Source organism: Rhinatrema bivittatum, chromosome 6, assembly GCF_901001135.1.
Source record: "Rhinatrema bivittatum chromosome 6, aRhiBiv1.1, whole genome shotgun sequence".
NCBI lineage: Eukaryota > Metazoa > Chordata > Amphibia > Gymnophiona > Rhinatrematidae > Rhinatrema > Rhinatrema bivittatum.
The window spans coordinates 216,140,118-216,165,212 of record NC_042620.1 but is presented as its reverse complement, the minus strand read 5'-3'; the positions used below and the strand labels follow the sequence as shown (position 1 = coordinate 216,165,212).

Sequence of the window (25,095 nt, the reverse complement as noted above, 5' to 3'; positions counted from 1 at the left end):
ATGTTTGGCCCCCTTGAGGAAAACGAATGATATCCGGATGAGTCGCTACCGAATATCCATCAACGTTGCCTAAGAGGGAACAGAGGGCGGACACTTGAACCCGTAAGGAGCTGAAAGACAACCCTTTAGATAGACCTTCTGGAGAAAGGAGAGGATGTGGGGTATCTGAGCCTTACGAGCCGGCACACCTGACGCAGCACGTATATTCTCAAAAACCTTCCAAACCCAAACATAAGCGAGAGAAGAACGCAACAGAGTGGAAATAATGTCATCCTTATACCCCTTCCTCCTTAGTCTTCGCCCTTCAAAAGCCAGGCCGCTAGACAGAAGCGATCCGCCTGTTCGAAAAATATGAAACCCAGCCGTAGTGGGTGTGGAAGATGGCCGAGACGAAGAGGGCTGTCCGTTGCTAGGTTTACCAGGTCCGCGAACCATAGCCAGCGGGGCCACTCAGGAGCCTTGAGGATGACCGGACCCCTGTGAAGTTCTATTCTTCTGAGAACCTTGCCCACTAGGGGCCACGGAGGAAACATAGAGGAGAACGTCGTGAGGCCACGGGAGGACTAGAGCATCCTCTCCTTCCGAGCAGTGTTCACGCCAGCGGCTGAAGAACCTGGGAGCTTTGGCATTGCTCAAGGTCGTCATAAGGTCCAGGCGAGGAGGACCCCACATTCAAACAATCAGACTCAGCGCTGCGTCGGACAACTCCCACTCGCCGGGATCGAGACGTTACCGGCTGAGGAAGTCTGCTTGGATATTCTCCTTGCCTGCTAAGTGAGAGGCCGTCAAACGTTCCAGGTGCCTCTCCGCCCAGGCAAGGAGCTTGCTGGCTTCGAGAGTCACCAGACGACTCCTGGTGCCCCCTTAATGATTGATGTAGGCCACTATGGGGAAATTGTCGGAGAGAACAAGAACACGCACCGCTTTGCGGTGAATCAACGGAAGAAACATCTTGAGAGCTAGATGTACCGCTCAAGCCTCCAGCCAATTGATGTACTAGTAGGACTGAAGTTGGGACCAGCACCCCTGCGTGACCTGGGATTGACAGACTGCACCCCACCCAAAGAGGCTGGCATCCGTTGTCACTATGATCCACTGAGGAGTCAATAAGGGCATTCCCTTGAAGAGGTGTGTTGGCGACAGCCACCATTGTATGTCGGCGATGGTAGAACCTGAGAGTGGCAGGGGCATCTGAAACTGTTTTGACCCCGGCTTCCAGCGGGATAGCAAAGCTTTCTGTAATGGACGCATATGCGCAAAGCCCAGGGGACCAGATCGATAGTGGAAGCCATGGTCCCCAGTACCTGAAAGTAGTCCCATGCCATGGGAAGTGGAAGCAAGAGACGTTTGAGCACTTGATCCAAAACTTTGAGCACCCGAGCGCCGGAAGAAACACCATGCCGACCCGGGTATCGAAGCACGCTCCCAGAAAGTCCAGAACCTGGGAGGGCTGAAGGTTGCTCTTGGAGCAATTGACTATCCACTCGAGTGAGGTGAGGAAGGCAAGAACCCAATTGACTGCGATTCTGCAGAGATTTGCCGACTTGGCCAGCCCAAGCCAGTCGTCCAGGTAAGGATGGACTAGGATTCCTTCTCGGTGAAGTGCTATCGCCACCACCTGGAGATAGGCTTCTGTCAAGTCGAGGGATGCCAGGTATTCTTCTGGACGAACTGCCGCTATCACCGCTCTCAGGGTTTCCATTCAGAAATGGGGTACTCTGAGGGTCTGATTGACTCTCTTGAGATCCAAGATGGGAAAGAAGGAATCGTCCTTCTTTGGCACGACGAAGTAGATGGAATACTGGCTGACGATTTGTTCCTCCACTGGAACTGGGATTATGGCTCCCAGAACCTGGAGTCTGACAAGTCTTGCAGACAGCAGACTGCTTCCTGGGACCGCAAGGGGAGACCATAAACAGGGTCTGGCAGATCTCGAGCAAACTCTAAAGTGTAACCTTTCTCGATCACCTCGAGGACCTACTGGTCTGACGTGACATTGACCCATTCCTCCAGAAAACAGGAGAAACGACCACTGAAGTCTGGAATGGAGGAATGGGCCGGCTGGATCTCATTGGGAAGCGGGCTTCGATGTGGAATGCTGTGAGTTACCATCCAGGAAGGCACGATGGCCATGAAAGGAATGAGACCAGGCCTGGGGCCAGGAGGAGCTCCCCCTAGGGAAAGAACCCCGCGCCCTGTTATTAAACTTCCGCTGCCTTCCAAAATGGGAACGTGTAGGGAAAAAGGACCTAGGCTGTTTAGGGCTGTCCTCCGGCAGCTTATGAACCTTGTTTTCACCCAGGGATTTAATAAGCTGCTCTAGGTCCTCGCCAAAAAGCAACTTAACCTTGAAAGGAAGCGTGCCCAGTTGTGATTTAGAAGAAGAGTCTGCCGACCGGTTGCGCAGCTAGAGGAGGCGTATGGCCGACACTGTGGAGACCATTGCCTTGGCCTGTACACGGAGTAAATCGCAAAGAGCATCCGCTCCATACGCCACTGCACCCTCCAGCCGTTCAGCCTGCTCCGCCTCTGCAGACGGGAGGTCCTGGGTGCTGAGCAATTGTTGAACCCACCTAAGGCTTGCCCGCTGCATGAGACTGCTGCAGATCATCACCCGGACTCCCAAGGCCAAGACTTCGAAGATACGCTTGAGTTAAAATTCAAGCTTGCAATCCTGGACATCCTTCAGAGCGGTGGCTCCCACCACCAGGATAGTAGTGTGCTTGGTGACCACCGAGATGGAAGAGTCCACCTTGGGAATTTTCAGCAGTTCCAGGCAATCCTCGGAAAGAGGGTAGAGCTTGTCCGTAGCCCTACCCACACGTAGCCCCGACTCGGGAGCTTCCCATTCTCGAAGGAGCAGAAGCTTATGCATGGGATGGAATGGAAAAGTGCATGGAAGCGCCCTGAGTCCCGCCAGGACCGGGTCCATCTGAGCTGGCATCGCGGCCGTAACCGCATCAGCTGGTGGGACTTCAATCCCCAGTTCCTCTAGAATGAAGGGAATAAGAGGCTCCAGCTCTTCCCTTTGAAACAAACGTAGCACACGGGGGTCATCCTCTTCGAGAGGTGGGCCCAGCAAAGACAAATCCGCATCCGGATCCTGGTCCGGAATAGCGGGTGGTTGAGACAGATCCGGAGGGGGGGGGGGCACCCCCGGAACCACCCTAATCCTGACGGAGCCCTGAGAATCCGGCGCCATGGGAGCAGGCAGAGTGAGCATCCGTGGGATTTTGGCGGGCGGAGGAATTGGGGGAGGGTCCTCCTCCTCCTGCAAGCTAGCCAGGTATGATTTGTGCATCAGCAGCATAAATACTGAAGAAAATATTTTTCTGGGTTTCCCAGGGGGGAGGAGGAGGGGGGGGGGGGTCGGTCAAAATCCTCATTTGGGGGGGTACAGGGCTCAAATTGGGGGGGGAGGGGCACCTGAAAATCCAACTCCCCTTCCCCCTGCAGCTCCGAAACGTGAGCTGTAGAAATACTCAAAATGGCCGCAAAGCAGGCTCCCCGCAGGCTAAACAACAGTGCGATCACTGCATGATTGACAGGGGCAGCCCGCGAGCAGAGAGAAAAAACAGCTGATTAGTGTCGGGGAGAGGAACGAGTGCAGGCGAATGAACCCTGCCCGTTCCCTTCTCTGCTGCAGCAGAGGAAGTAAACTGCCGTCCAATTTGAGTTAAAAATGAAGCCTGTAACCTCTATTTCTCTCTTTTTTTTTTTTTAACTTTATTCAGACAGGGGAATGAACTTCCCTGTAATTGCTGCCAGGGAATAACAACGTCCCGGTGCTTAAGGCAGTTACTTAGGGGGAGTGACTGGACCACTAGTATCGCCCCAATAGACGGGTCACCGGGAAGGGAGCCTAGACTGAGAAAACTCAAGGGGCAAGCCCTCTAGGCCTCCCCAAGAGCGAGGAGACAGCGCTGTCTCCTTAAATGAAAACTTATCCAGTTTTGGGGTTTTTTTAATTAAATACAAAGAAGAAGAATACTTGCTTGAGCTTGAAACAGAGAGAAAATAACCCCGCAAGACAAAGGTAAAGTAATGAAGTAAGGGAACCGCAAGGTGAGCTGCCTGCATCTGCTGGAGACAGACAAATACTGAAGGGATGCAGGGTAGGCTCTGTCCTCATATAGGATACCCTTTCAGTTTTGGTCTGTCTCCATCTGCTGGATAGGAGGCTCAACCCAGGGTCTGGACTGATCCAGGTACGTATAGGGAATGGGGTTTTTCTGTAGCTGTAACAAACATAAAAATCAGGACATCCAATATGAGCCTTATTACTTGTTTTGTTGCAGAATTACTGAAGTCTCCTAACTTGAATGGTTTAAAAAGCCAAACCTGATGCTTAGCTATCACACTTGGTAGCATCCTATCATTTGTGTGACTTAACTCCTCCTCACTGATTACCATCACAGGACAGATCCCTCCTTGCCACTGCCATTTTGTATTCAGTGGTAGAGACAGATAGGACAGCAGAGGCTGGAGTAACTAAGGGAACAAGTGTCTGTGTTTCTCCCGAAGGAGGAGAGCAAGTTCTATTACAGAGGTGTGGGAGAATAGAACTGAAAGATGAATACAGAGCTCTTATCCATATTCAGCCTACTTCCTAAACACATTTTTTTTAACACCTTCAATTCTGAATTAATAATAGGGTACTGACCCTATGCTGCAGTGCAAATTACTTATTCAGCTTACCCAAGCTTTGTCAAGAAGTTGAATAGTTATAAGGCAGCGCCTCTTTAATACAGGGAACTTGTGAAGAAAAGAAGGCAGGGAAGGCATATTATTTCTCATTAAAATGCACTGGTGTGAGAGAGATCTGATGCGGCAGAAAGTTGAAAGAGTTAATTTTTCAGTTCATTAGTGATTGACATCTCAATCCAAAAAAAAAAAATAAAGCAAACTTGGCAATTCTGTACAGAATGATCCAACCCAACACATTTCTGTTGCTTTAGAGTATGGACCTGCTTTATCAAGAGGTCTCCCAAAAGCACAAACAGCCCTGCTTATAAAGGTGTGCTCCCATGCTAATGCGCAAAACGCTCCGACAGAAATAATGGGACCTGCGGAAAACAGCATACGTTTTCACACAGTAATGCACCTTTGTAAATAAGTTTGAAAATGAAAACAAAAAAAAACAATGACAATTTATATCTTCTTTAGAGTACAGATGTGAATTGCAGTGCGCTCACTTCATATTTTCAGTTCTCCTGCAGAACAGAACAGATGCAAAGACTTTGCTAAAAATGAGGGGATCAATATTCAGAAGCTGGGTACCTGGCTAAGATAGCTGGAAATCTGGCTAACTGAAGATGAATAGTCAGCAACACAGACACGCTATTTCCTATACCTGGCTATCAGGAAGTTAGCCAGATAACTTTATGATAAAATCAAAAGCTTTACCATTTTTCGTATTTGGTACATGTTTTTCGACAATGTTTTCTGTATATTGTCAAGCTGTTTCACAGTAGCTGGTTCTTTGGTGCGAAAATAAATATGGTGGCTGTGGTTGTTACTGCAGAAGAAAAATAAAAAGAGACACACATCTTATCAGTACCCATGAGAAAAGATCTGCACAAGCAACGTGTGTAATCATAAAACTACATATTTTAGTAATTTTTTTTAACATTTTTCTTATGTTTCTCCTTCTACTTTAAGTTGGGTTGGAAAGGAAATGAGGTTCTAGAACAGAACACCTCCTCCTTCTCCACTTTCTCATCAACAATCATTGTGAGCCTCCCATGGTCAGTTCACGTTAACACGCTGGAAAACAAGAGGATAAGGGATAGGGAGGGTTGCCATAGGTACTAGATTTCTCAGGATATTCTCTGCAGTGGTCTCTGTATTTCCTGTTCCTGCTGTAAGATTAGGTTAGGCTGTAGCGTCCTAGTTTCAGATAAGTACCATGTTCATCATCGCTGGCCACTAACAGGGTCATTCATCAAAATGTGTTATGGCGTTAACGCACATGATAACGTGTTAACGCCATAACGCATGCCGCGAATGCAAATTTTGGGAAGGGACGGATTAGGGAGGAGTTTGGGCGGGAGTTATGAAAATTAGGGGCAATATCGCACTGTGCAATAGCATAATGCACGCTATCACACGATTTTAATGCCAGAAATAACTACACCTTTTTTCCTAGCGTTAAGTTGTGCGATATGACTGAAATGTCCGTAATGCAATTTGCAATAAATTTTTTTAATTGCATTTTGCCATTTCTGGGCTTGGGAGGGGAGAGTGGAGTGGAGTGAAGTGGAGTACAGAGAGAGAGAGAGAGAGCCTCCATAGAGACCTTGACAGTATGCACTTTTTTATATGCTTATAGGAGGGGCAGCTAATAGCTTGAGGTGAGGTATTGGTGGTGGTTTATGGTTTAGGGGCCAGGTTTTCATGCATAGTGAGACGTACAAACAGTACAGTACACCTTGGTAAAGATTTCACGTCATTTGAAGTGAGGAAAGTCTCACAAAGATGACATTTCTACTATGTTCTCTCGCCCTAGCTTGATGGACTCAGAGTACCATCAAGCTGGGGCGAGATAACATAGTACAAAATGTAATCTTTGTGAGATTTTCCGCACTCCAAATGACGTCAAATCTTCACTGAGGTGTACTATGCTGTTCGTACGTCTCACTATGCATGAAAACCTGGCCCCTAAACCACCACCAACACCTCACCTTGAGCTATTAGATGGCCCTCCTATAGGCATATAAATACTTGACTACTATGAAGGCCTTATAGAGTGAGTTTCTCTCTCTCTCGCTCTCATGCAAAATAGGAAGTATTGTAGGGCATGAAAAGTTTACTGCACCATGCCATACTACCTTCTTGTGCGTTAGGCCTGCAATATTACAGCAGTTTGATGAATCTAGGGGTAAGAGAGAAGGCCTTCTGGTCTCTAGTTATGCTGATTCAGTTCAGTTTGTGTTGCTTAGCTGGGCTTCCCCTGGTACAGTGTTCATGATGCCCAGCTCCCAAGTGACACCCCACTGGCTTGCAGGATAACCAGTCTATGCAAGATCCTGGTTCTTGAATTAACGATGGACAAATATATCTCATGAATATTCATTGTGGAAATCTTGAAAGCAAGACCTTATTGTAGCATTCCTGGCCCATCTCTGCTCTAGCACTGCTTGCAAGTGTTCTGAGCACAACTTCTACAAAAGCCTAAAAGGACACATGAGTTTGTGAGACGCCAACTCTTCTGTCCCACACATCAGCAGCATTTAGTGCGGATTCGCATAACATTTTCCAGGTCTAAAAATTATGTGTGACAGGGTTTTGCCAGCATAGGCAGTGGAAGGATGAACAATTAAACATGAAAAAATACGTAAGCTCCATCCTCAAAGACGGTTTCTACAAGCTAAATGTCCTAAATAAACTCAAGCCACTGCTACACTCACAAGACTTTTGTACAGTTATCCAATCCTCCCTCCTTACAAAACTTGACTACTGTAACTCATTACTCCTAGGTCTCCCACAGGCCACCATCAAACCGCTCCAAATGTTGCAAAATGCAACAGCGAGAATCATCACCAACACCCGTAAAACTGACCACATCACCCCTATTCTGAAAAGCCTTCATTGGCTGCCAATCCCTTTCCAAATTCTCCACAAAACATTAACCACCATACACAAATCCATCTTCTCTCACAACTCCCTCTGGCTCGACCTCCCATTTAGCCCAGTTATACAGACCCGTCCCACCAGGTCAGTTAACAAGGGAACTCTGCAGGTGCCTTCTCTAAAGATAGCACATCTCACTTCCACTAGGGATAGAGCTCTTTCTATTGCAGGCCCTACGCGATGGAACTCCATGCCCATGACACTCCGATTAGAATCATGCCCAATTAAATTTAGATCTAAATTAAAGACTTGGCTATTCCATCAAGCCTACCCTGACTAATCTAACTTCTTTTGTGAATCCCAGAACTGCCATTGTATAATACTCTCTTACCCTGTCCTCTCCCTGTATAGCATTAAAACCTTTACCCCCTACATTGGAGTATGTAATTTACCATTTGTTGTTGAACGTATTTATCCCTTATTTATCAGTTTGCTTCTCAGTTGTTGTTGATTCTACTTATCCTAACTAGTTATTTTCCTGTACTTTCTTGCCTCTGCCTCAGTTATTCTCTTTAACCCCCTTCCCTTTCCCCTGTTATAATGTATTTCCTTCGCTTTTGTTAACATGTGAACCGGCATGATGTGCCTTTCTAATGTCGGTATATAAAATTACTAAATAAATAAATAAATAAGGAGGTTTTTGCTTTTTGGAATCCTTTCCTGGCTTCTGGCTTTAGCCCCACTTTTTTATGGGAGACTTCAGTGAAATATTAAAATCCCCCTTGAGCATAGCTCAGTTTTGAGAGGCTGGCGATACTGAGAGAAGAAGGTTTTTTGTGGAGATCCCTATCTAGGCCTCTCTGGCCTAGAGAAGAGAGAGAAGGCAAATAGCGAGTGGGATTTTTGCTGTTATGGTCATAGCGTGATCCCTTGGGGTTTTTTGATCGGAAGAGAAGTAATGTGCTATAGATTTTTGTGACCAGTCTGGAAGGAAGGGCTCCCCCCTGGTATCCAGCTGCAATGCAGAGGCAAGGGTGAAGAGAATTTGAGAGACTGCTATGATAGTTTTGGACTGTAATCTGGGATTTTTGTAGACCACTGGGAATACTGGATTCTATTTTTGGATTTGGGAATTTGTCCCATCTACTGCCCAAGTTATGCTAGAGGTGCCCATACCCTGCCTTCCAATGGGAAGAGATTTTTAAGCCTGGAATGTGGTACAGCAGGGATGACACCAAACCGAAGGAACAACTGGGAAAAGGAAGCCCTCTTTTTCTGAATTGTTTTTTGTTGAACACTGAATTAGACTCTGGCTATTTTATTTTTCCTCCTTGCTACCGTTAGTGAATGGATCGTGAGTGGAGGGAGCTACTGGATGCACCTGGGAGTTGTGTTTATTTTCACTGTGGTTTTCATGGTCTCCCCTGCACCTTATTGGCATCCTAGAGTACAGAGGCTTAGAGAAATGGAGTTTTTCTCAAATATACCTAGGGCCCTGGAAGTGTATCTTCCCTCCCAGCAGGATGAACTCCAGCAACTGTAGCTCCCTGGATGAAGTTAACAACCCACTGGGATCCGCAACATATATATTGGACACATGGTAAAACCTACATTTAAAAAAGCAAAATTGCTTACCTTGTAATAGGTGTTTTCCCAGGACAGCAGGATGTAGTCCTCACATATGGGTGACATCACTGACGGAGCCCTATCATGGAAAACTTTCTGTCAAAGTTTCTAGAAACTTTTGACTGGCATCCTGAGCCCACTGAGCATGCCCAGCATGCCATGATCCCTCGAGCCACAAGGGTCTCCCTTCAGTCTCGTTTGTAGCAATGAGCGTTAGCCAAAATTAAAATAATAAAACGTATCGGACCCAACTCCATGGGGTGGCGGGTGGGTTTCATGAGGACTACAGCCTGCTGTCCTGGGATAACACCTATTACAAGGTAAGCAAGTTTGCTTTATCCCAGGACAAGCAGGATGCTAGTCCTCACATATGGGTGATTAGTAAGCTACAGGTTGAGTCATCTTTGTATTGGACCAACAGTGTACAACTTGTGCAACAGGCACAACTGGTGTACTGTTGGGAAAAATGAGGCAGCCTGAAATCACGAAAGGTTGGATGTGGAAGGAGTTGGATCATGCTGGAAACAAGTTCTTTAAGACAGATTGTCCATAGGCTGAATCTTGTCGTCCTTCCTCGTCGAGACAGTAGTGAGCCGCAAAAGTGTGAAGAGAACTCCATGTTGCAGCTTTACATATGTCAGTTATTGGTACTGAACGATAATGTGCTACTGAGGTTGACATCGCTCTTACTGAGTGAGCCTTTACTCGCCTCTGGAGAGGAAGGCCTGCTTTTTCATAACAAAATTGTATAGAATCTGCAAGCCAATTAGATAGAGTTTGCTTGCCTACCACTTTTCCAGGTTTGTTTTGATCAAAAGACACAAAGAGCTGGGTGGATTTCCTATGGGCTGCAGTGCGATCTAAGTAGTACGCGAGCTCACGCTTACAGTCCAAAGTGTGTAAAGCCCTCTCTCCTTGGTGAGAGTGCGGTTTTGGGAAGAAAGTAGGCAAGATGATGGATTGATTCAAGTGGAATTCCGTAACTACCTTGGGGAGAAAGTTTGGGTGTGTCCGGAGTACCACCCGGTCATGGAGGAATTTTGTGTAGGGGGAGTATGTAAAAGAAAATTAGGTCTTACCTTTGTTAATTTTCGTTCCTGTAGTACCACGGATCAGTCCAGACTTCTGGGTTTTGTCCCCCCTCTAGCAGATGGAGACAGAAGTTTACAAACAAAACTCCACCTTATCTAGACTGGTGCCACCTACAGTCTGGCAGTATTACTTAATGTCAAAGCAGAATGAAGCCCCAATCCAACACCAAATTAACTATATACAGTAACCTAACAACAAACCACCGGCTCAACAACCCCCCAAATGGGAACAGAACCCGAGCCATCGATAACAGAATAGACAGGAAGAAGCTGGGAAGGACAGAGAAAAAGAACCAATCACTCCGGACTCTCCCTTGTCACAGCAGAATAAATGGGCGGGACTCTGGACTGATCCATGGTACTACAGGAACGAAAATTAACAAAGGTAAGACCTAATTTTCTTTTCCCTGTACGTACCCGGATCAGTCCAGACTCCTGGGATGTACCAGAGCTACCTTAAATGGGATGGGATCCGGAGAGTCCCGTTCTGAGCACCCCTGCACCAAAATTTCCGCTGCCTGAAGCCTGGACATCCAGGCGATAATATCGGGCAAATGTGTGCAACGATTTCCATGTCGCCGCTCTACAAATCTCTGTGGATATATGGTGGCACTCCGCCCAGGACGTAGCCTGGGAACGCGTGGAATGGGCCTTGAGACCCACTGGAGAAGACCTGCCCTGCAACAGATATGCAGAACTGATTGCCTCCTTCAACCAGTGGGCAATAGTAGTCTTGGACGCAGCATGACCCCGACAAGGTCCGCCCCACAGCACAAAGATGGTCTTACACCCTGAAGGTGTTAGTAACTTCCAGGTAGTGCAACAGTGCCTGACGAACATCCAACCTGCGCAAATCCTTATGGAAAGGATCCGTTCTATCCAAATCGGGAAACGAGGGCAATTCCACCTTCTGATTAAGATGAAACGCAGATACCACCTTAGGTAAAAAGGAGGGAACTGTACGAAGAGAAACCCCCGTATCCGTAATTCTCAAAAAGGGGTCCCGACAAGACAGGGCTTGAAGCTTGGAAACTCGCCTTGCCGAGACGACTGCCACCAATACCACCTTTATGGTAGATTTGCGAATAGGCTCGAATGGAGCGGCGCACAAGGCCTTCAACACCAGATTCAGATTCCAGGAAGGACAAGGACTATGTAAGGGTGGACGTAAATGCTTAGCACCCCGAAGAAAACGAATCACATCTGGATGCGATGACGACACACCTTGAACCTGACCACGCAACGACGCCAGAGCCGCCACCTGCACTCGCAGGGAACTACACGATAATCCCTTAGCCAAACCATCCTGGAGAAAGCGTAAAACCTCTGGCATTGAAGCCCGAGTGGGCCACAGACCCTGCCCAAGACACCACGTCTCAAAAACCTTCCAGACGCGCACATAAGATAAGGATGTCGACGCCTTGCGGGATCTCAAAAGAGTAGTTACGACCACATCCGAGTAGCCTCGGGACTTCAGCCTTCGCCTCTCAAAAGCCATGCCACTAGACAGAAGCATTCGACCTGGTCGAAACAAACGGGTCCCTGTTGGAGAAGATCCGGTACATACGGGAACCGGATGGGGTCCTCCAACGCCAGGCTCTGGAGATCCGCAAACCAAGGACGGTGTGGCCACTCGGGTGCGACGAGTACCACGGGCGATGGATGCAACTCTATGTGCCGTAGCGTCTGCCCGATGAGCAGCCACGGTGGAAATACGTAAAGGAGCACCTCCGTCGGCCAGGGTAACACCAGAGCATCTACGCCTTCCGCTCCCGTTTCCCGGCGCCGAGTGAAGAAGCACGGAGCTTTGGCATTCTTGAATGTCACCATCAGATCCAGGGCCGGTGTCCCCCACCGGGCACAGATGAGCTGAAACACGACGTCCGCGAGTTCCCACTCGCCGGGATCCAGACGATTGCGACTGAGAAAGTCTGCCTGGACGTTCTCTACCCCGGCAATATGCGACGCCGCAATGCAGTTCAGGTGTCGTTCCGCCCACGCCATCAGCTGCCGGGCTTCGCATGCAACTGGTTGGCTTCTGGTTCCGCCCTGACGATTGATGTAGGCCACTGTAGTTGCATTGTCCGACAGAATTCTGACTGATTTGCCTCGGACCAGCGGAAGGAATGCCTGAAGGGCCAGATGCACTGCCCTGGTCTCCAACCGATTGATGGACCAAGCCACTTCCTTCGGAGACCACGTGCCCTGTACTGACTTTCGGAGGCACACTGCCCCCCACCCGTACAGGCTGGCATCCTTGGTGATCATTGTCCAGGAGGGAACCGCCAACGAGACTCCACGGCTCAAATTGACTGGGCATAGCCACCAATCCATGCTGGACCTCGCCGACTGCGTTAGAGGCAAAGGTAGATGAAACTGTTCCAACACCGGATTCCAGCGGGAAAGTAATGCTGACTGCAAGGGTCGCATATTAGCGAAAGCCCAGGGAACCAATTCCAGCGTGGAAGTCATGGATCCCACCATTTGTAGATAGTCCCAGACTATTGGCATGGGCTTGGTTAACAACCGCTTGGCTTGGCACTGCAACTTGAGCATGCAGTCCTGTATGAGAGACATCATTCCCTTCCGAGTGTCGAACAAAGCTCCCAAAAACTCCATAGACTGAGAAGGCACCAGGTGACTTTTGACCGTATTGATCACCCAGCTGAGCTTTTGCAACAAGTCGACCACCCGATGAACTGCTTCCTGACAAAGACGTTCCGACTTCGCCCGAATCAACCAATCGTCTAGGTACGGATGTACTAGAAAACCTTCTCTGCTGCACCCTTTCCACCTGCTAGGAGACAGAAGAATACTGCCAGACTGTAGGTGGCACCAGCCTAGATAAGGCGGAGTTTTGTTTGTAAACATCTGTCTCCATCTGCTAGAGGGGGGCGCAAAACCCAGGAGTCTGGACTGATCCGGGTACGTACAGGGAACAAGTGCTTGTAACTCGCTAACCCTTCTTGCAGATGTGATGTCTATTAAGAAGATAGTCTTCCAAGTGAGAAATTTAACATCACAGGAATCCATGGGTTCAAAAGGAGAACGCATGAGCCTCGTTAATACTACAATAAGGTCCCATTCCGTGACTGGTGGTCGGTGTGGAGGTTTAAGTTGAATTAAACCTCTCATAAATCTACTAACAAGGGGTTGCACTGATATTGGTGCATCTCCGACGGTATTGTGATAAGCTGAGATTGCACTTAAATGTACTCTTACAGATGAGGTCTGGAGTCCAGAGTCTGAGAGATGCCATAGATAGTCTAATAAAGATGATGTAGTGCAGGAAAAAGGGTCAATACTGTTTTGTGTGCACCACGTGGTAAACCTTTTCCATTTTGCATGATAGTTCTTTCGTGTGGAGAGTTTACGTGAAGCTACAAGCACTTGAGAGACATTAGTTGAAAGATTGAGAGGTTGTAGAATCAAGCTTTCAACATCCATGCTGTGAGGGATAGGGATTGAAGGTTGGGATGACGCAACCTGCCCTGATCCTGAGTTATGAGAGTGGGTGCTGTGCCCAGGCGAATTGGGTCTCTGATTGAGAGATCGAGGAGTATTGGAAACCATACTTGTCGAGGCCAATATGGGGCTATGAGTATCATGGACCCTTTGTCCTGTTGTAGTTTCACTAGAGTTTTGGTTATTAGTGGTATTGGGGGATACGCATATAGAAGGCCTGAATTCCAGTGGCGAGCAAAGGTGTCCCTGGGAAAGCAGTTTCTCTGCTTGTGCAGGGAGAAAAAGCTATCCACTTTGTAATTCAGTTGTGATGCAAAGCTCTCACAGGGTCCTTGTCCGGATCCCCCACTGGACCACCCTGTAGCTGATCGGAGTCATCCGCTTCATTTGACGTGTTCCCATCGTCACCAGCAGACTGCCCAAAGCCAAAGAGTCACAAAGTCCCCCCCCGCCCCGAATCCTGATTGCTTATCAGTCCTAGGCTTCTTAGCCACCCAGGTCTTCTGGGGGACAGACTGTTTGGATCCTGGCTCCTTCTTGGCCAAATAGGCCTTATGGAGGAGCAGGACAAAATATGTGGAGAATTCTTCAGGATCAGTGGAATATTGATCCTGATTCGCGTCTCCCTGGACCTCTTCCCCTTCCCTGCCACCAACAGGGTACTGATCAACAGGAAAGAGTGGGAAAGGGGAGCCCCGAGGTTCTCTTGCAGCAGCATGATTCCTAACATGTGGAGCTAAAATGGCTGCTGTCTCCTCAGACCCTCCCCCAGGGTCTCCTGCACTGGCCCAGCCAACCTCATGCCCTGGCCACCCCAGAGAGTCCTGCAAAGGTCCTAACCCCTCCGGAGACACAATCAGCACAAAAGGCGGCCACATTGAAGCATACGTTTCGAGCTGTAGCCACAACAAACATTCGCGCTCAGAGTGGGCGGCACCATTCAGCCACGATCGGGCCTAAAAATAGCTCCTGCTGCAAGAAACTGCCGTTGGCGTGATCCCGACACTCTGACACTGTTCAGGCACCTGGCTCGGCAGTCAACAGAAATCTGGCCCCACTCACCCAACACTGCCCCCAGCAGTCAAGCCAATCAGCCGACAAACCACTGTCTCTCTCCTGCTTTAACTTTTTTTTTTTTTTTAAAGAAACACAGACAGAAACAGCAAGCAAGGAGGAAGAAAGAAACCTGAATACTTTCCTGCTTCTGGATGTCGGTAGCTGACCGCTGAGGGTGGTGGAGACACAGAGGGGTTGAGGGAACCAGGACCCCCGGATTCCCCCCCCCATCGACAGACAAGGATCAAGCTAGATCAGGGATTACCAACCTCCATTCGCCCTGTTGTACTCGAAGGATGGCCCACGAAGGAACCTAACACCCGGGAAGCCTTCCTGCTACTGTAGGAATCTTCTTTCTTCCCTTTTTAATTTACTCTTGGAAATCCAGACTGCAGGTTTGCACCTCTACCATCTGATGGAGATAGGGAAATACTGAGGGACTGCAGGTGGCACTCTCGGTTATGTAGCAGTGCCTGGTTGGGATGCAAAACCCACTTGTCTGGACTGATCTGGGATATGCAGAGGAACCCCATATTTCTTTCAAGGTTAGTAACTGCTGCTTCGTGCAGTTACCTCCCCAAGTCTTATGATAAGGGTATTAATATTGACAATCAAAACGAAGCAACTGTCAAACCCATAACAAATTATTGCTAGCAACATTTTTAATGGGTGAGGAGCCTTCTTGATAATTCAGACAATGCTGCTTGACATTCCTTGCTTTGGGACTTGGCCATAGAAGCCATCCTGGGCTTTTTCCCTTATGTGTGCATATCAGTACCCCAGACCATAAATGTCAGGGCTCATTTTGGTTGTTGTCTATATCCAGTTCCCCCCCCCCCCTCCCCCCACTGAAGCAGGGAGCAATATTGCAGTTGCATCAAAAGCATCAAGGCTATTGATTGAGGGTAATAATCCCCAAGCTTTCTGTTAAGGGTAGTAACCGCCGCTCTGTAAACGTTACCCCCATGCACCCTCCTCTTCATTCCTGTGAATTGAGCAGTGTGTGATGGTAGGATTTGCCCACCCTGTCCAGCCACTACTCTCTCCAACAGACTTTCTGCAGTCCATATTCACCCAGCCAATGATACTTACTGTAAAGAGGCAGTTGATGTGACATGAGATAAATGGCCTGTTTCTGCTAACTCAATGGCCTCCTTCTTCTCTAGCTTCTGATACAGAAGCACAATGCTGGACTTTGGAGATCTGTGGTCTTGCAGCAAAAACCTCTGGAGATACTTATTGTTGAAATACTCAAATCTGTACAAGGAAACAATTGAAAGTCATGCTGAGAATTTTACAAGCCTCCTTTTAGCCTCATTTGGTTAGCTAGCATCAAAAGAATTCAAGCTGCCACTTGAATATTCCGGAAAAGTTAACCTGATATGTTTATCTGGCTAACTAGTTCAGCCAGATAGTGGCTGAATATGGACTTCATTGAAAAAAAAACACCCATTGAAATTAGGATTATTTTCATTTCTGTTCATTTTGTAAACAAAACATCCCCTCCTTCTTCTGTGCAACTAGCATTTAAAAATTGACCCACCCCCACCCCGAACCTTCCCCTGTGCTCTGTCTCCCTCTCCCCCTGGATTTTTCTTACCCCATGTATAGGCTTCCGATAGTCCAAACTGGGCAGGAGAGATTCCCCAGTCGCTCCTGACCCATCAGGTCTCATTTTCAAAATGATGCTGGCTGGCCCTACCCCATGAGGACTATTGGAACCCTGCAGATGTGATAAAAGACATTCGGCGAGGGTAGGGGCATAGAGGAAGCCGGAGGGAGGGGGGAGGTTCAATTGTTAAAGGCAGCAGCAGTGCTGAGGTTTTTGCAGTGGGGGGGGGGGGGGTCGGGTCCTTCGTTTTGTTTTTTTCTGTGTTTGTGTTTTTCTTTTCTCCTTGATGTTTATTTGATTTCTAATAAATGAATCAAAATGCAATAAACACCAAACAAAACATAAAAAAAACATGACATCTATTTAATGCACAGGGGAACCCGTTCTCTTTCTCAGAATTGTGTGAACAGTATGGGAGGAGAGTGGTATCTGAATTTTCCTATTTGCAAATCAGACACTATATTAAAACCATACCAGTCGCGTTTTTGCGATTAACGGCTTTTCAACAATTGGAGAGCTTGCTGGATCTGTCAGGTACCCAGACCCCGTCCCTGTCACAGTATTATAAAAGGTTGCGTAGGCTACAGGTTGTGGAGATTTTTACTACACTTGCTGACCGTTGGAGTGGGGATGGGGAATTTATGGTCACTCCTTCAGTTATACAGAGTTGCTTTGGTCGGATTGCCAGGATCTCACAAAATATTTATTATCGAGAGTTACAATATAAATTTTTGGGGAGGGCATATGTGTCACCCCAGATGGCGCAGAGGCAACGGATTGCTCAATCAGGCGCTTGTGCCCGATGTCAAAATGAGCGGGGCACATTGGCGCATGCGTTTTGGGCTTGCCCAGTCATTAAATCTTTCTGGACAAGGATTGCTTATTACATAGCAATGATATTGCATATTTCCATTCCAGTGGCACCCTTATGGTTACTATTTGGGTGTATACCGCCTTTAAGAGTGCGAGATCCTGGCACTCGTTTATTGCTGCAAAAGGCTAGCGTGGTGGGGAAGAGGGTGATATTAATGGGTTGGTGTAGTACAGATAAACCTTCTTTTTGGACCTGGAGGAATCTTTTTCATGCTATGATGCACATGGAACAATTATCAACTCGGCATTCCCCGGCTACTAGAAGGAGATTTCTGGATGTATGGGACCCCTATATTCAAACTCTACCACACCCAGCCAGAAGTCGGATTCTCAATGACTGTGTATAGTTTTGGACTTCTTCAGCTATGTGGTGACTTTTTACAGACTTGACAATTTTTGAAGTGCTACTTTTCTTCTATGGGAAACACGAGTGATTTCTTGTTCATGTTTACAGGAAGGGGGGGGGAGGAACTTGTAGGGGGGGTGTGGGGGTCAATCTGGCTAAAGTTATGTTGTGGTTGGCCTGGGAAGGGTGAAGTGACCAACTCTCCCAGGATGTTTGTAACATGTTTTTTCTCTGAAGAATACTAATAAAAATTGTTTATAAAAAAAAACAAACCATATGAATTAAGAAAAAACAAAACATGAAAAAAACAAAACTGAAACAAAAAAATGTTCCATGTATAACCTTAGAACAGAAAGACCTAAAACATTTTGAAACTGTAATATCAGAGTCCGAATCTTTCATTAAATCTGAAAAGATCAAGGACTAGATGGTCCTTATGTTTCCTTTTTTTCTGTTTCTGGCAGTGGGGTGTTCTATCCTGGAGAAAACTGAAATCACTGCAGATTATAATACATTTTCTTAGACCAATACTAGTAAAATTCCCAAGATGATTATGCAGATGGGCTTTTTTTTATTTGAGACCACATCGGCCCATCGGGTATTGATGGGAATGTCTGTGGAAATCATTCTTAAGAATCAGTCCTTCGATATCACACTTTTCTTTCTTTACTTTTTGTCTAATTACAATAGGGGTATAGGACTTCTAGTCATAGGTGTTTACAAATTGTAAATGTAGGTCTTTATTCTCCAGCTAATTAGGGTTTCTTTGAGAATGAAAAGAAAAATCTGGGTTTAACTTTGCTTTCTCAGCACAAGTACTATTGCTGGACAATGCTTCTGGTTGAATCAAAAACATACATTTGTACAGCACGGAAGACCCAAAAGCAGAGTGGAGGACCAAGGCAGACATTGGGAGGGGTGAGAGAGTACTAGGGGAAGAAGTGTTTTTCTAGTGCTTATCCAATAAACACCTATTTTATTTTTGTTGTATCGCAAGTATTTTATCGGTGTTGATCAGTTAAATCCTAAAATCAGAAGCCATGGTTATAAAGCGTGACGGAGATTGATATCCTTACTGAATATTTAGTAAATGCTTGGCTACTTCTGAAATATCAGAATTAATATTTATAGAACAAATATAATTTCCTGTGTGCACAGTAACACATCAGAAAAGAAGGGAATAAAGACCTAAAACTACAATATGAAAAGTATTGTTTGGTAAAATGATCATTAACGAGAAACTATTAGGGATGAGCTATTGATTAAAATGAAATAGGAAATGTCAAGAAAGAGGCTGGAGCCATTTGTTGAACAACAAAATTCAGGTCAGCTGACGCTATTATGAGAAACTTAATTGACAGGCAGGCACAACTAAGGATCGTTCCTGTCCCTAGGACTGGGGGAAGGGACCTCAGAATTATAGTAAGTGGAAATCCAGAGGGCCTGTGGTAGGGGGGCACTGTTTTAAAACTAGGCAGATGGGTTTTGGTTTTACTGTGTGCGCTATCCTAAAATAACACACTCTAAAACCAAAAGAAAGAGAGGTCAAGTGATGCCAGAGAGATATCGGTCATGTGCTGCCTTCACTTCTTTTACAGCAAATTTCTGTGGATTGCTGGCACATACATTTCTACTCCCCCGATCTTTTCGGTTAGTGTTGTTTTTCCCAGGCAGAGTCACGAATGTCAACCTGAGAGGCGTGGCGAAACAGAGAGAAGCAATGGCCTGGCAAGCACAAAATGGCTGACCTTGAGGAAGACGATCCTGCGGGCAAACTTTTAGAAACTGTGGAGGTGGCTAGAGAAGCTGTCGGAACAGATCAAAGGCATAGGGTCTCATATCGCTGGGGTTAAGCACATTACAGAGACGGAGCAGAGGATATCTGGGCTGGAGGACCGAGTACAAACCATGGAAAGTACAATCACAAATCTCAAAGTCTCTAAAGAACCTTTAATTTTGAAAGTAGATGACTTAGAAAATCAATCCTGGAGGAATAACTTGAGACTCGTAGGTCTCCCTGAATCTGTTCCAGATAACCAGCTTCTGGAGACCTTGGAAAAAATGGCTGCCGACTGCTTTGGCTCTCACTCTGAATAAAGGCCCCTTAAGCCTAGAAAGAGCACATAGACTAGGTCCTTCACAATAACAACAATCCTCGCAGGGGGAAAGGAATGTTAGACCCCGCATGGTAATCTTTCAAGTCTTTAATCTTGCCTATAAGCTAGATATCCTTCAGGCATATAGGAAACTATATAACCTGCAATATAATATGAAGGACACAAAATCCTACTCTTTCAAGAATATGTAACGCCTTTATTGCGACAGTTTTGTTCTTTGTAAACCGACCTGATTCGATACTTGTATTGAGAATGTCGGTATATAAAAATCCGAAATAAATAAATAAATAAATAAATATTCTGCTGCTGTGGCCAAAAAGAGGAGAACCTTTGCACCAGTTTATGCTCAACTGGTCAAGAAAAATTTGCGTATTACCTTGTTATTTCCTGCTAAATTACGGGTTATTCATCATTGTAGCGCACTTCATTTCACCACGCCACAGGAAGCATTTTTTCTTCAAAACATGGACACTACCTGATTATTTTTGCCACTGTGCTACTTTGCTGATTTGTTCTCTATGTTTACTATAGTGCCTGTTGCACCTGTATGGTTTCATACCAACTAGTGTTGCAGTTGGACACTGCTGGCGAGATAGTGGACCCTTGGGCCGGCCTACCTAGGGTGACAGGGTAGGCCAGGGGGCGGAGCCACAAGCAGAAGGTGTTCACCCGGGAACCAGGAACCCCCCGGGAGGAGCCCGTAGGGCAATGGGACCTTGGGACTTGGAATAGAGGCAGAAAGCCCAGGGGCTGAGATAGGCTTAGACCGGGACCAGAGCAAACAGGAAGGATAGGAAGTCCAAGGTACCCGGGAAGCAGGGGACCGGCTGTACAGGGCCTAGGGCCGGCTGAAGGCAGGGCAGCGGGTGGCAGCGGAGTCTGTAGCAAACCGGAGGCTGAAGCAGGCTGTAGTCTGAAGCGGAGTCGGTAGCAAACCGGAGGCTGAAGCAGGCTGTAGGCTGAAGCGGAAGCAGGCCGGGGTCAGAGGCTGGCTGCAGGCTGAAGCGGAGTCAGAGGCAAACCGGGGTCAGAGGCAGGCAGCAGGCTGAAGCGGAGTCAGAAGCAAACCGGAGTCAGAGGCAGGCAGCAGGCTGAAGCGGAGTCGGAAGCAAACCGGGGTCAGAGGCAGGCAGCAGGCTGAAGCGGAAGTCAGAAGCAAACCGGAGTCAGAGGCAGGCAGCAGGCTGAAGCGGAGTCGGAAGCAAACCGGAGTCAGAAGCAGGAAACGTGGAGATCACCAGGAACGCAACTAAGAACAACTATGGAGTTGTGAACCTCGTTGCAAGGCGATGAGAGAGAGTTTGAGCGCCGGTTATATCGGGGCTTGGGCGTGACGTTAGCAGTACGGGCGGGGCCAGGCTTCCGGGAGTTGAGCGCTCAAGACGGGCGTCCTCGCGCACGCGCGAGACTGACGAGAAGCAGGCACGTAATGGCGGCCGCCACGTGGCGTGAGAGAAGCCCCCAGGGTCCAGAGCGGGCGGAATGCGGTGATTCCTGAAGCGGAGGTAGGCGGGTTTGAGCCCTAAGCGAAGGGAAGCGGTAGAGACCGCAACAACTAGTTATAGTTGGATTTATTTGACTCTTCTTTGTTTTTCTTTTTTTTGCTGCTTTTTTTTTTCTCTGGGAGGAGAAGTTCCCGCGGCATGAACTATGAACCTCTCTATGTGGATCCTAGTTGGGATTTTTTGTATATCTTATATTATTTTCATTCTTTTTTCAAATTCACAAGTTGTTGATGTTGGATTGGGGGAGAGGTGGGGGTTGGGAAAAGGAAAGTTTCAGGGGTTGTACACAGTTGTTTTCTTTTTTTATGAATCCTCCTCAAAAGTCCTGATTAATCTGGTATGTCTTGGGGGGTGACCCAGGCTGGGGGGTTTTCTCTCCTTTCCCATAATGTTATGCAGGTTTTTTTTCTCTCCAATCTTCGCTCGTTTTGTGGGTTTATGGCTAAGAATCTTAAGTGTATCTCCTGGAATATTTGTGGTATTGGCAATGTGGTGAAATGTTTTGAGCTATTACAGGCCATGAGGCACTTTCACACTGACATAGCTTTCCTTCAAGAAACACATTTAACTGCTATATAACATGCCAAATTGTAGAAACAATGGGTTGGGCAAGTATATCACGCCTCTACTACTACACACAAAGTAGGGGTTGCAATATTGATAAATAAATCTTTATACTTCCAACAGCTTAAAGTTTTGCAAGATCCTAAAGGTTGGTATGTATTTGTGAAGGGACAATTATTTGGATGCCATATACTTAATGGAAGTATCTATGCTCCCAATGTATATTCCCACTCCTTTTTTTGCAAAGATAGTAAACATATCAACACCTTACTCTTATAGTCCTATTCTTATAAGGGGTGATTTTAGCGTGATTTCTGATCCCCAATTGGATCGATGTCCTGTAAAAGCTGTTAATAGTCGTACTTAGAGATGGGGCGTTCCATTTCTATGCAAACATCTACATCTTGTGGACGTTTGGCGATGTCTCCATCCCCTGGAAATTGAATTTACCCATTATTCCAGGGTGCATGATACAAAATCCAGATTAGATTATTTGTTACTCTCCAACACCTCCTTTTCACAAGTACAAGGTACAGATTTAGGACCGATGGAAATATCAGATCATGCACCGGTTTGGGTCATTTTGGAGGGGTTCACAGACACTGCACCTAAGGGATCTTGGAGTTTTTGCCTCTACGGCCAACTTCTTCTCAAATTAAGTCTTAGCCTGCCTTATCACTGTCTTACATTTAACTTGCCAGCGCTTATGTATAGGTGGACCAGTGGATGTAGTGTATTTGGATTTTAAAGGCATTTGACAAGGTTCCTCATGAAAGGCTTCTAAGAAAAGTAAAAAGTCATGGGATAGGTGGCGATGTCCTTTCATGGATTACAAACCGGTTAAAAGACAGGAAACAGAGTGTAGGATTAAATGGACAATTTTCTCAGTGAAAAGGGTATACAGTGGAGTGCCTCAAGGATCTGTATTAGGACCCGTGCTTTTCAATATATTTATAAATGATCTGGGAAGGAATACAATGAGTGATGTAATCAAATTTGCAGATGATACAAAATTATTCAGAGTAGTTAAATCACAAGCTGATTGTGATAAACTGCAGGAGGATCTTGTGAGACTGGAAAATTGGGTATCCAATGGCAAATGAAATTTAATGTGGATAAGTGCAAGGTGATGCATATAGGGAAAAATAACCTATGCTGTAGTTACACAATGTTAGGTTCCATATTAGGAGCTACCGACCAGGAAAGAGATCTAGGCGTCATAGTGGATAATACTGAAATCGTCGGCTCAGTGTGCTGTGGCAGTCAAAAAAGCAAACAGAATGTGAGGAATTATTAGGAAGGGAATGGTGAATAAAACGGAGGATGTCATAATGCCTCTGTATCGTTCCATGGTGAGACCACATCTTGAATACTGTGTACAATTCTGGTCACCGCATCTCAAAAAATATATAGTTGCAATGGAGAAGGTACAGAGAAGGGCGAAGAAAATGATAAAGGGGATGGAACTGCTCCCCTATGAGGAAAGACTAAAGAGGTTAGGGCTGTTCAGCTTGGAGAAGAGACAGCTGAGGGGGGATATGATAGAGGTCTTTAAAATCATGAGAGGTCTAGAATGGGTAAATGTGAATTGGTTATTTACTCTTTCGGACAATAGAAAGACTAGGGGGCACTCCATGAACTTGGCATGCAGCACATTTAAAACTAATCGGAGACAATTATTTTTCACTCAACGTGCAATTAAACTCTGGAATTTGTTGTCAGAGGATGTGGTTAGTGCAGTTAGTGTAGCTGGGTTTAAAAAAGGTTTGGATAAGGTTTATGTTTTGAGGTGTTTAAGTGGATTCTTGGGTACTGCGGCGATGGACACTCCCACGGGGAGGAGCCTCATGAGGGACCGCAGTACTAGGCTAGACTCTAATACATGCAGACACAGAAGAGTAGGTTTTTTTATACAGCTTGCTGGTAATGCCCGGGGAGCGGGCGGAGTGAAGATATCCAGAGAAGCAGTCCAGGGGTCCTCAGCAGAGGAGACAGTCTCTACTTGAGTAGATGGTAGATAGCGCAGCATTGCGGGAACAGGTCCCAGATGTAGAGTACAGACACTGAAGATAGACTGAAGGGTAGTACTCACAGACGCTGAAGCTGTAGCTGAAGGTCCAGTCAGGCAGAAGTCATTTGGTAGCAGGCATCAGGTTAGGGATAGCAGGCCCTCGCGGAGCGAGTACCCTGTTTCCCAGGATAGGTACCTGAAATAAAGAAGAAGGGCCCCGAGGAGCAGGTACCCAGGTTAGAAAATACCCCAAAGGGCAGAGAGAGCTTCCTGAGGCAACAGGAAGTGGCAGAGCAGCTTAGACCGGTGGTATTCCAATCCTTGCTAACTCAGCAAATGAAGGGCAGGCTAAATACCAGGATGTGATGGAGTCACTCGGAGGAGACGCCCCCGAGGTTCCCACCATGACGTGGATAAAGATGTGGGTGGCGTGCACCCTAGGAGGCCCTCAGGAAATCATGGTGAACACCGTCGCCCGTCCAGGGACGCCGGACAGAATGGCATGAAGACGCGGCAGCAGCCATCCTCCCAAGGCTTGAGGAGAGAGAAGGAAGAAAGGTGCGGAAAGAGGTCGAAGTCGTCTGAGACCGACGGACGCAACAATAAGTTCTTGGAGGAGAAGTCCATTACCTGCTATTAATCAAGTTGACTTAGAAAATAGCCACTGCTATTACTAGCATCAATAGTGTGGGATATACTTAGTTTTTGGGTACTTGCCAGATATTTATAGCCTGGATTGGCCACAGTTGAAAACAGGATGCTGGGCTTGATGGACCCTTGGTCTGACCCAGTATGGCAATTTCTTATGTTCTTATGAGAAGGCTTTTCATTCCTACCTTACTGAACAATGGAAAGAGTATGTGGAATTTAATGGGACCCATTCTGAAACTCCTTTATTGTTTTGGGATGCTGCAAAAGCAGTATTGAGGAGGACTACTATAACCTAATTCAACAGGCAAAAAAAGATGAAGGCCAAAGAAATTATTTCCCGGAAAGACAGTTTAGCTCTGATAAATCGAACCTGCTTATTGACCCTTCCCCATTAAACAAAACACAATTCTTAGCTACACAGGTAGCACTTAATTTGCTGATCCATCAGCAAACTGAAAAAAGTATTATGTATTATAAATACCAATTTTTCTTACATGGGAACAAAACTGGTTGCATGTTACCTAATTTAGTCCGGGCTTGGTGGGGGAAATTGCATATAGTGGAAATGAAGTGCTTCCATGATCAACTTGTGCAGAACTCTGAAGA

The 25,095-nt window shown here is 46.6% G+C and overlaps 1 protein-coding gene across 2 annotated transcripts in view; it reads right to left on the bottom strand.

Moving 5' to 3' along the window:
* Positions 1 to 25,095, bottom strand: part of LOC115093993 (sodium/hydrogen exchanger 2-like) — a 223,841-nt gene that overhangs the window by 22,821 nt on the left and 175,925 nt on the right. For both annotated transcript variants that reach the window (XM_029606549.1, XM_029606550.1), the window contains exons 8-9: positions 15,903 to 16,067; positions 5,407 to 5,518 (exon numbers count right to left, since the gene is read on the bottom strand). In XM_029606549.1, the coding sequence (XP_029462409.1) occupies positions 5,407 to 5,518; positions 15,903 to 16,067 (277 nt within the window). The remainder of the gene's footprint in view (positions 1 to 5,406; positions 5,519 to 15,902; positions 16,068 to 25,095) is intronic.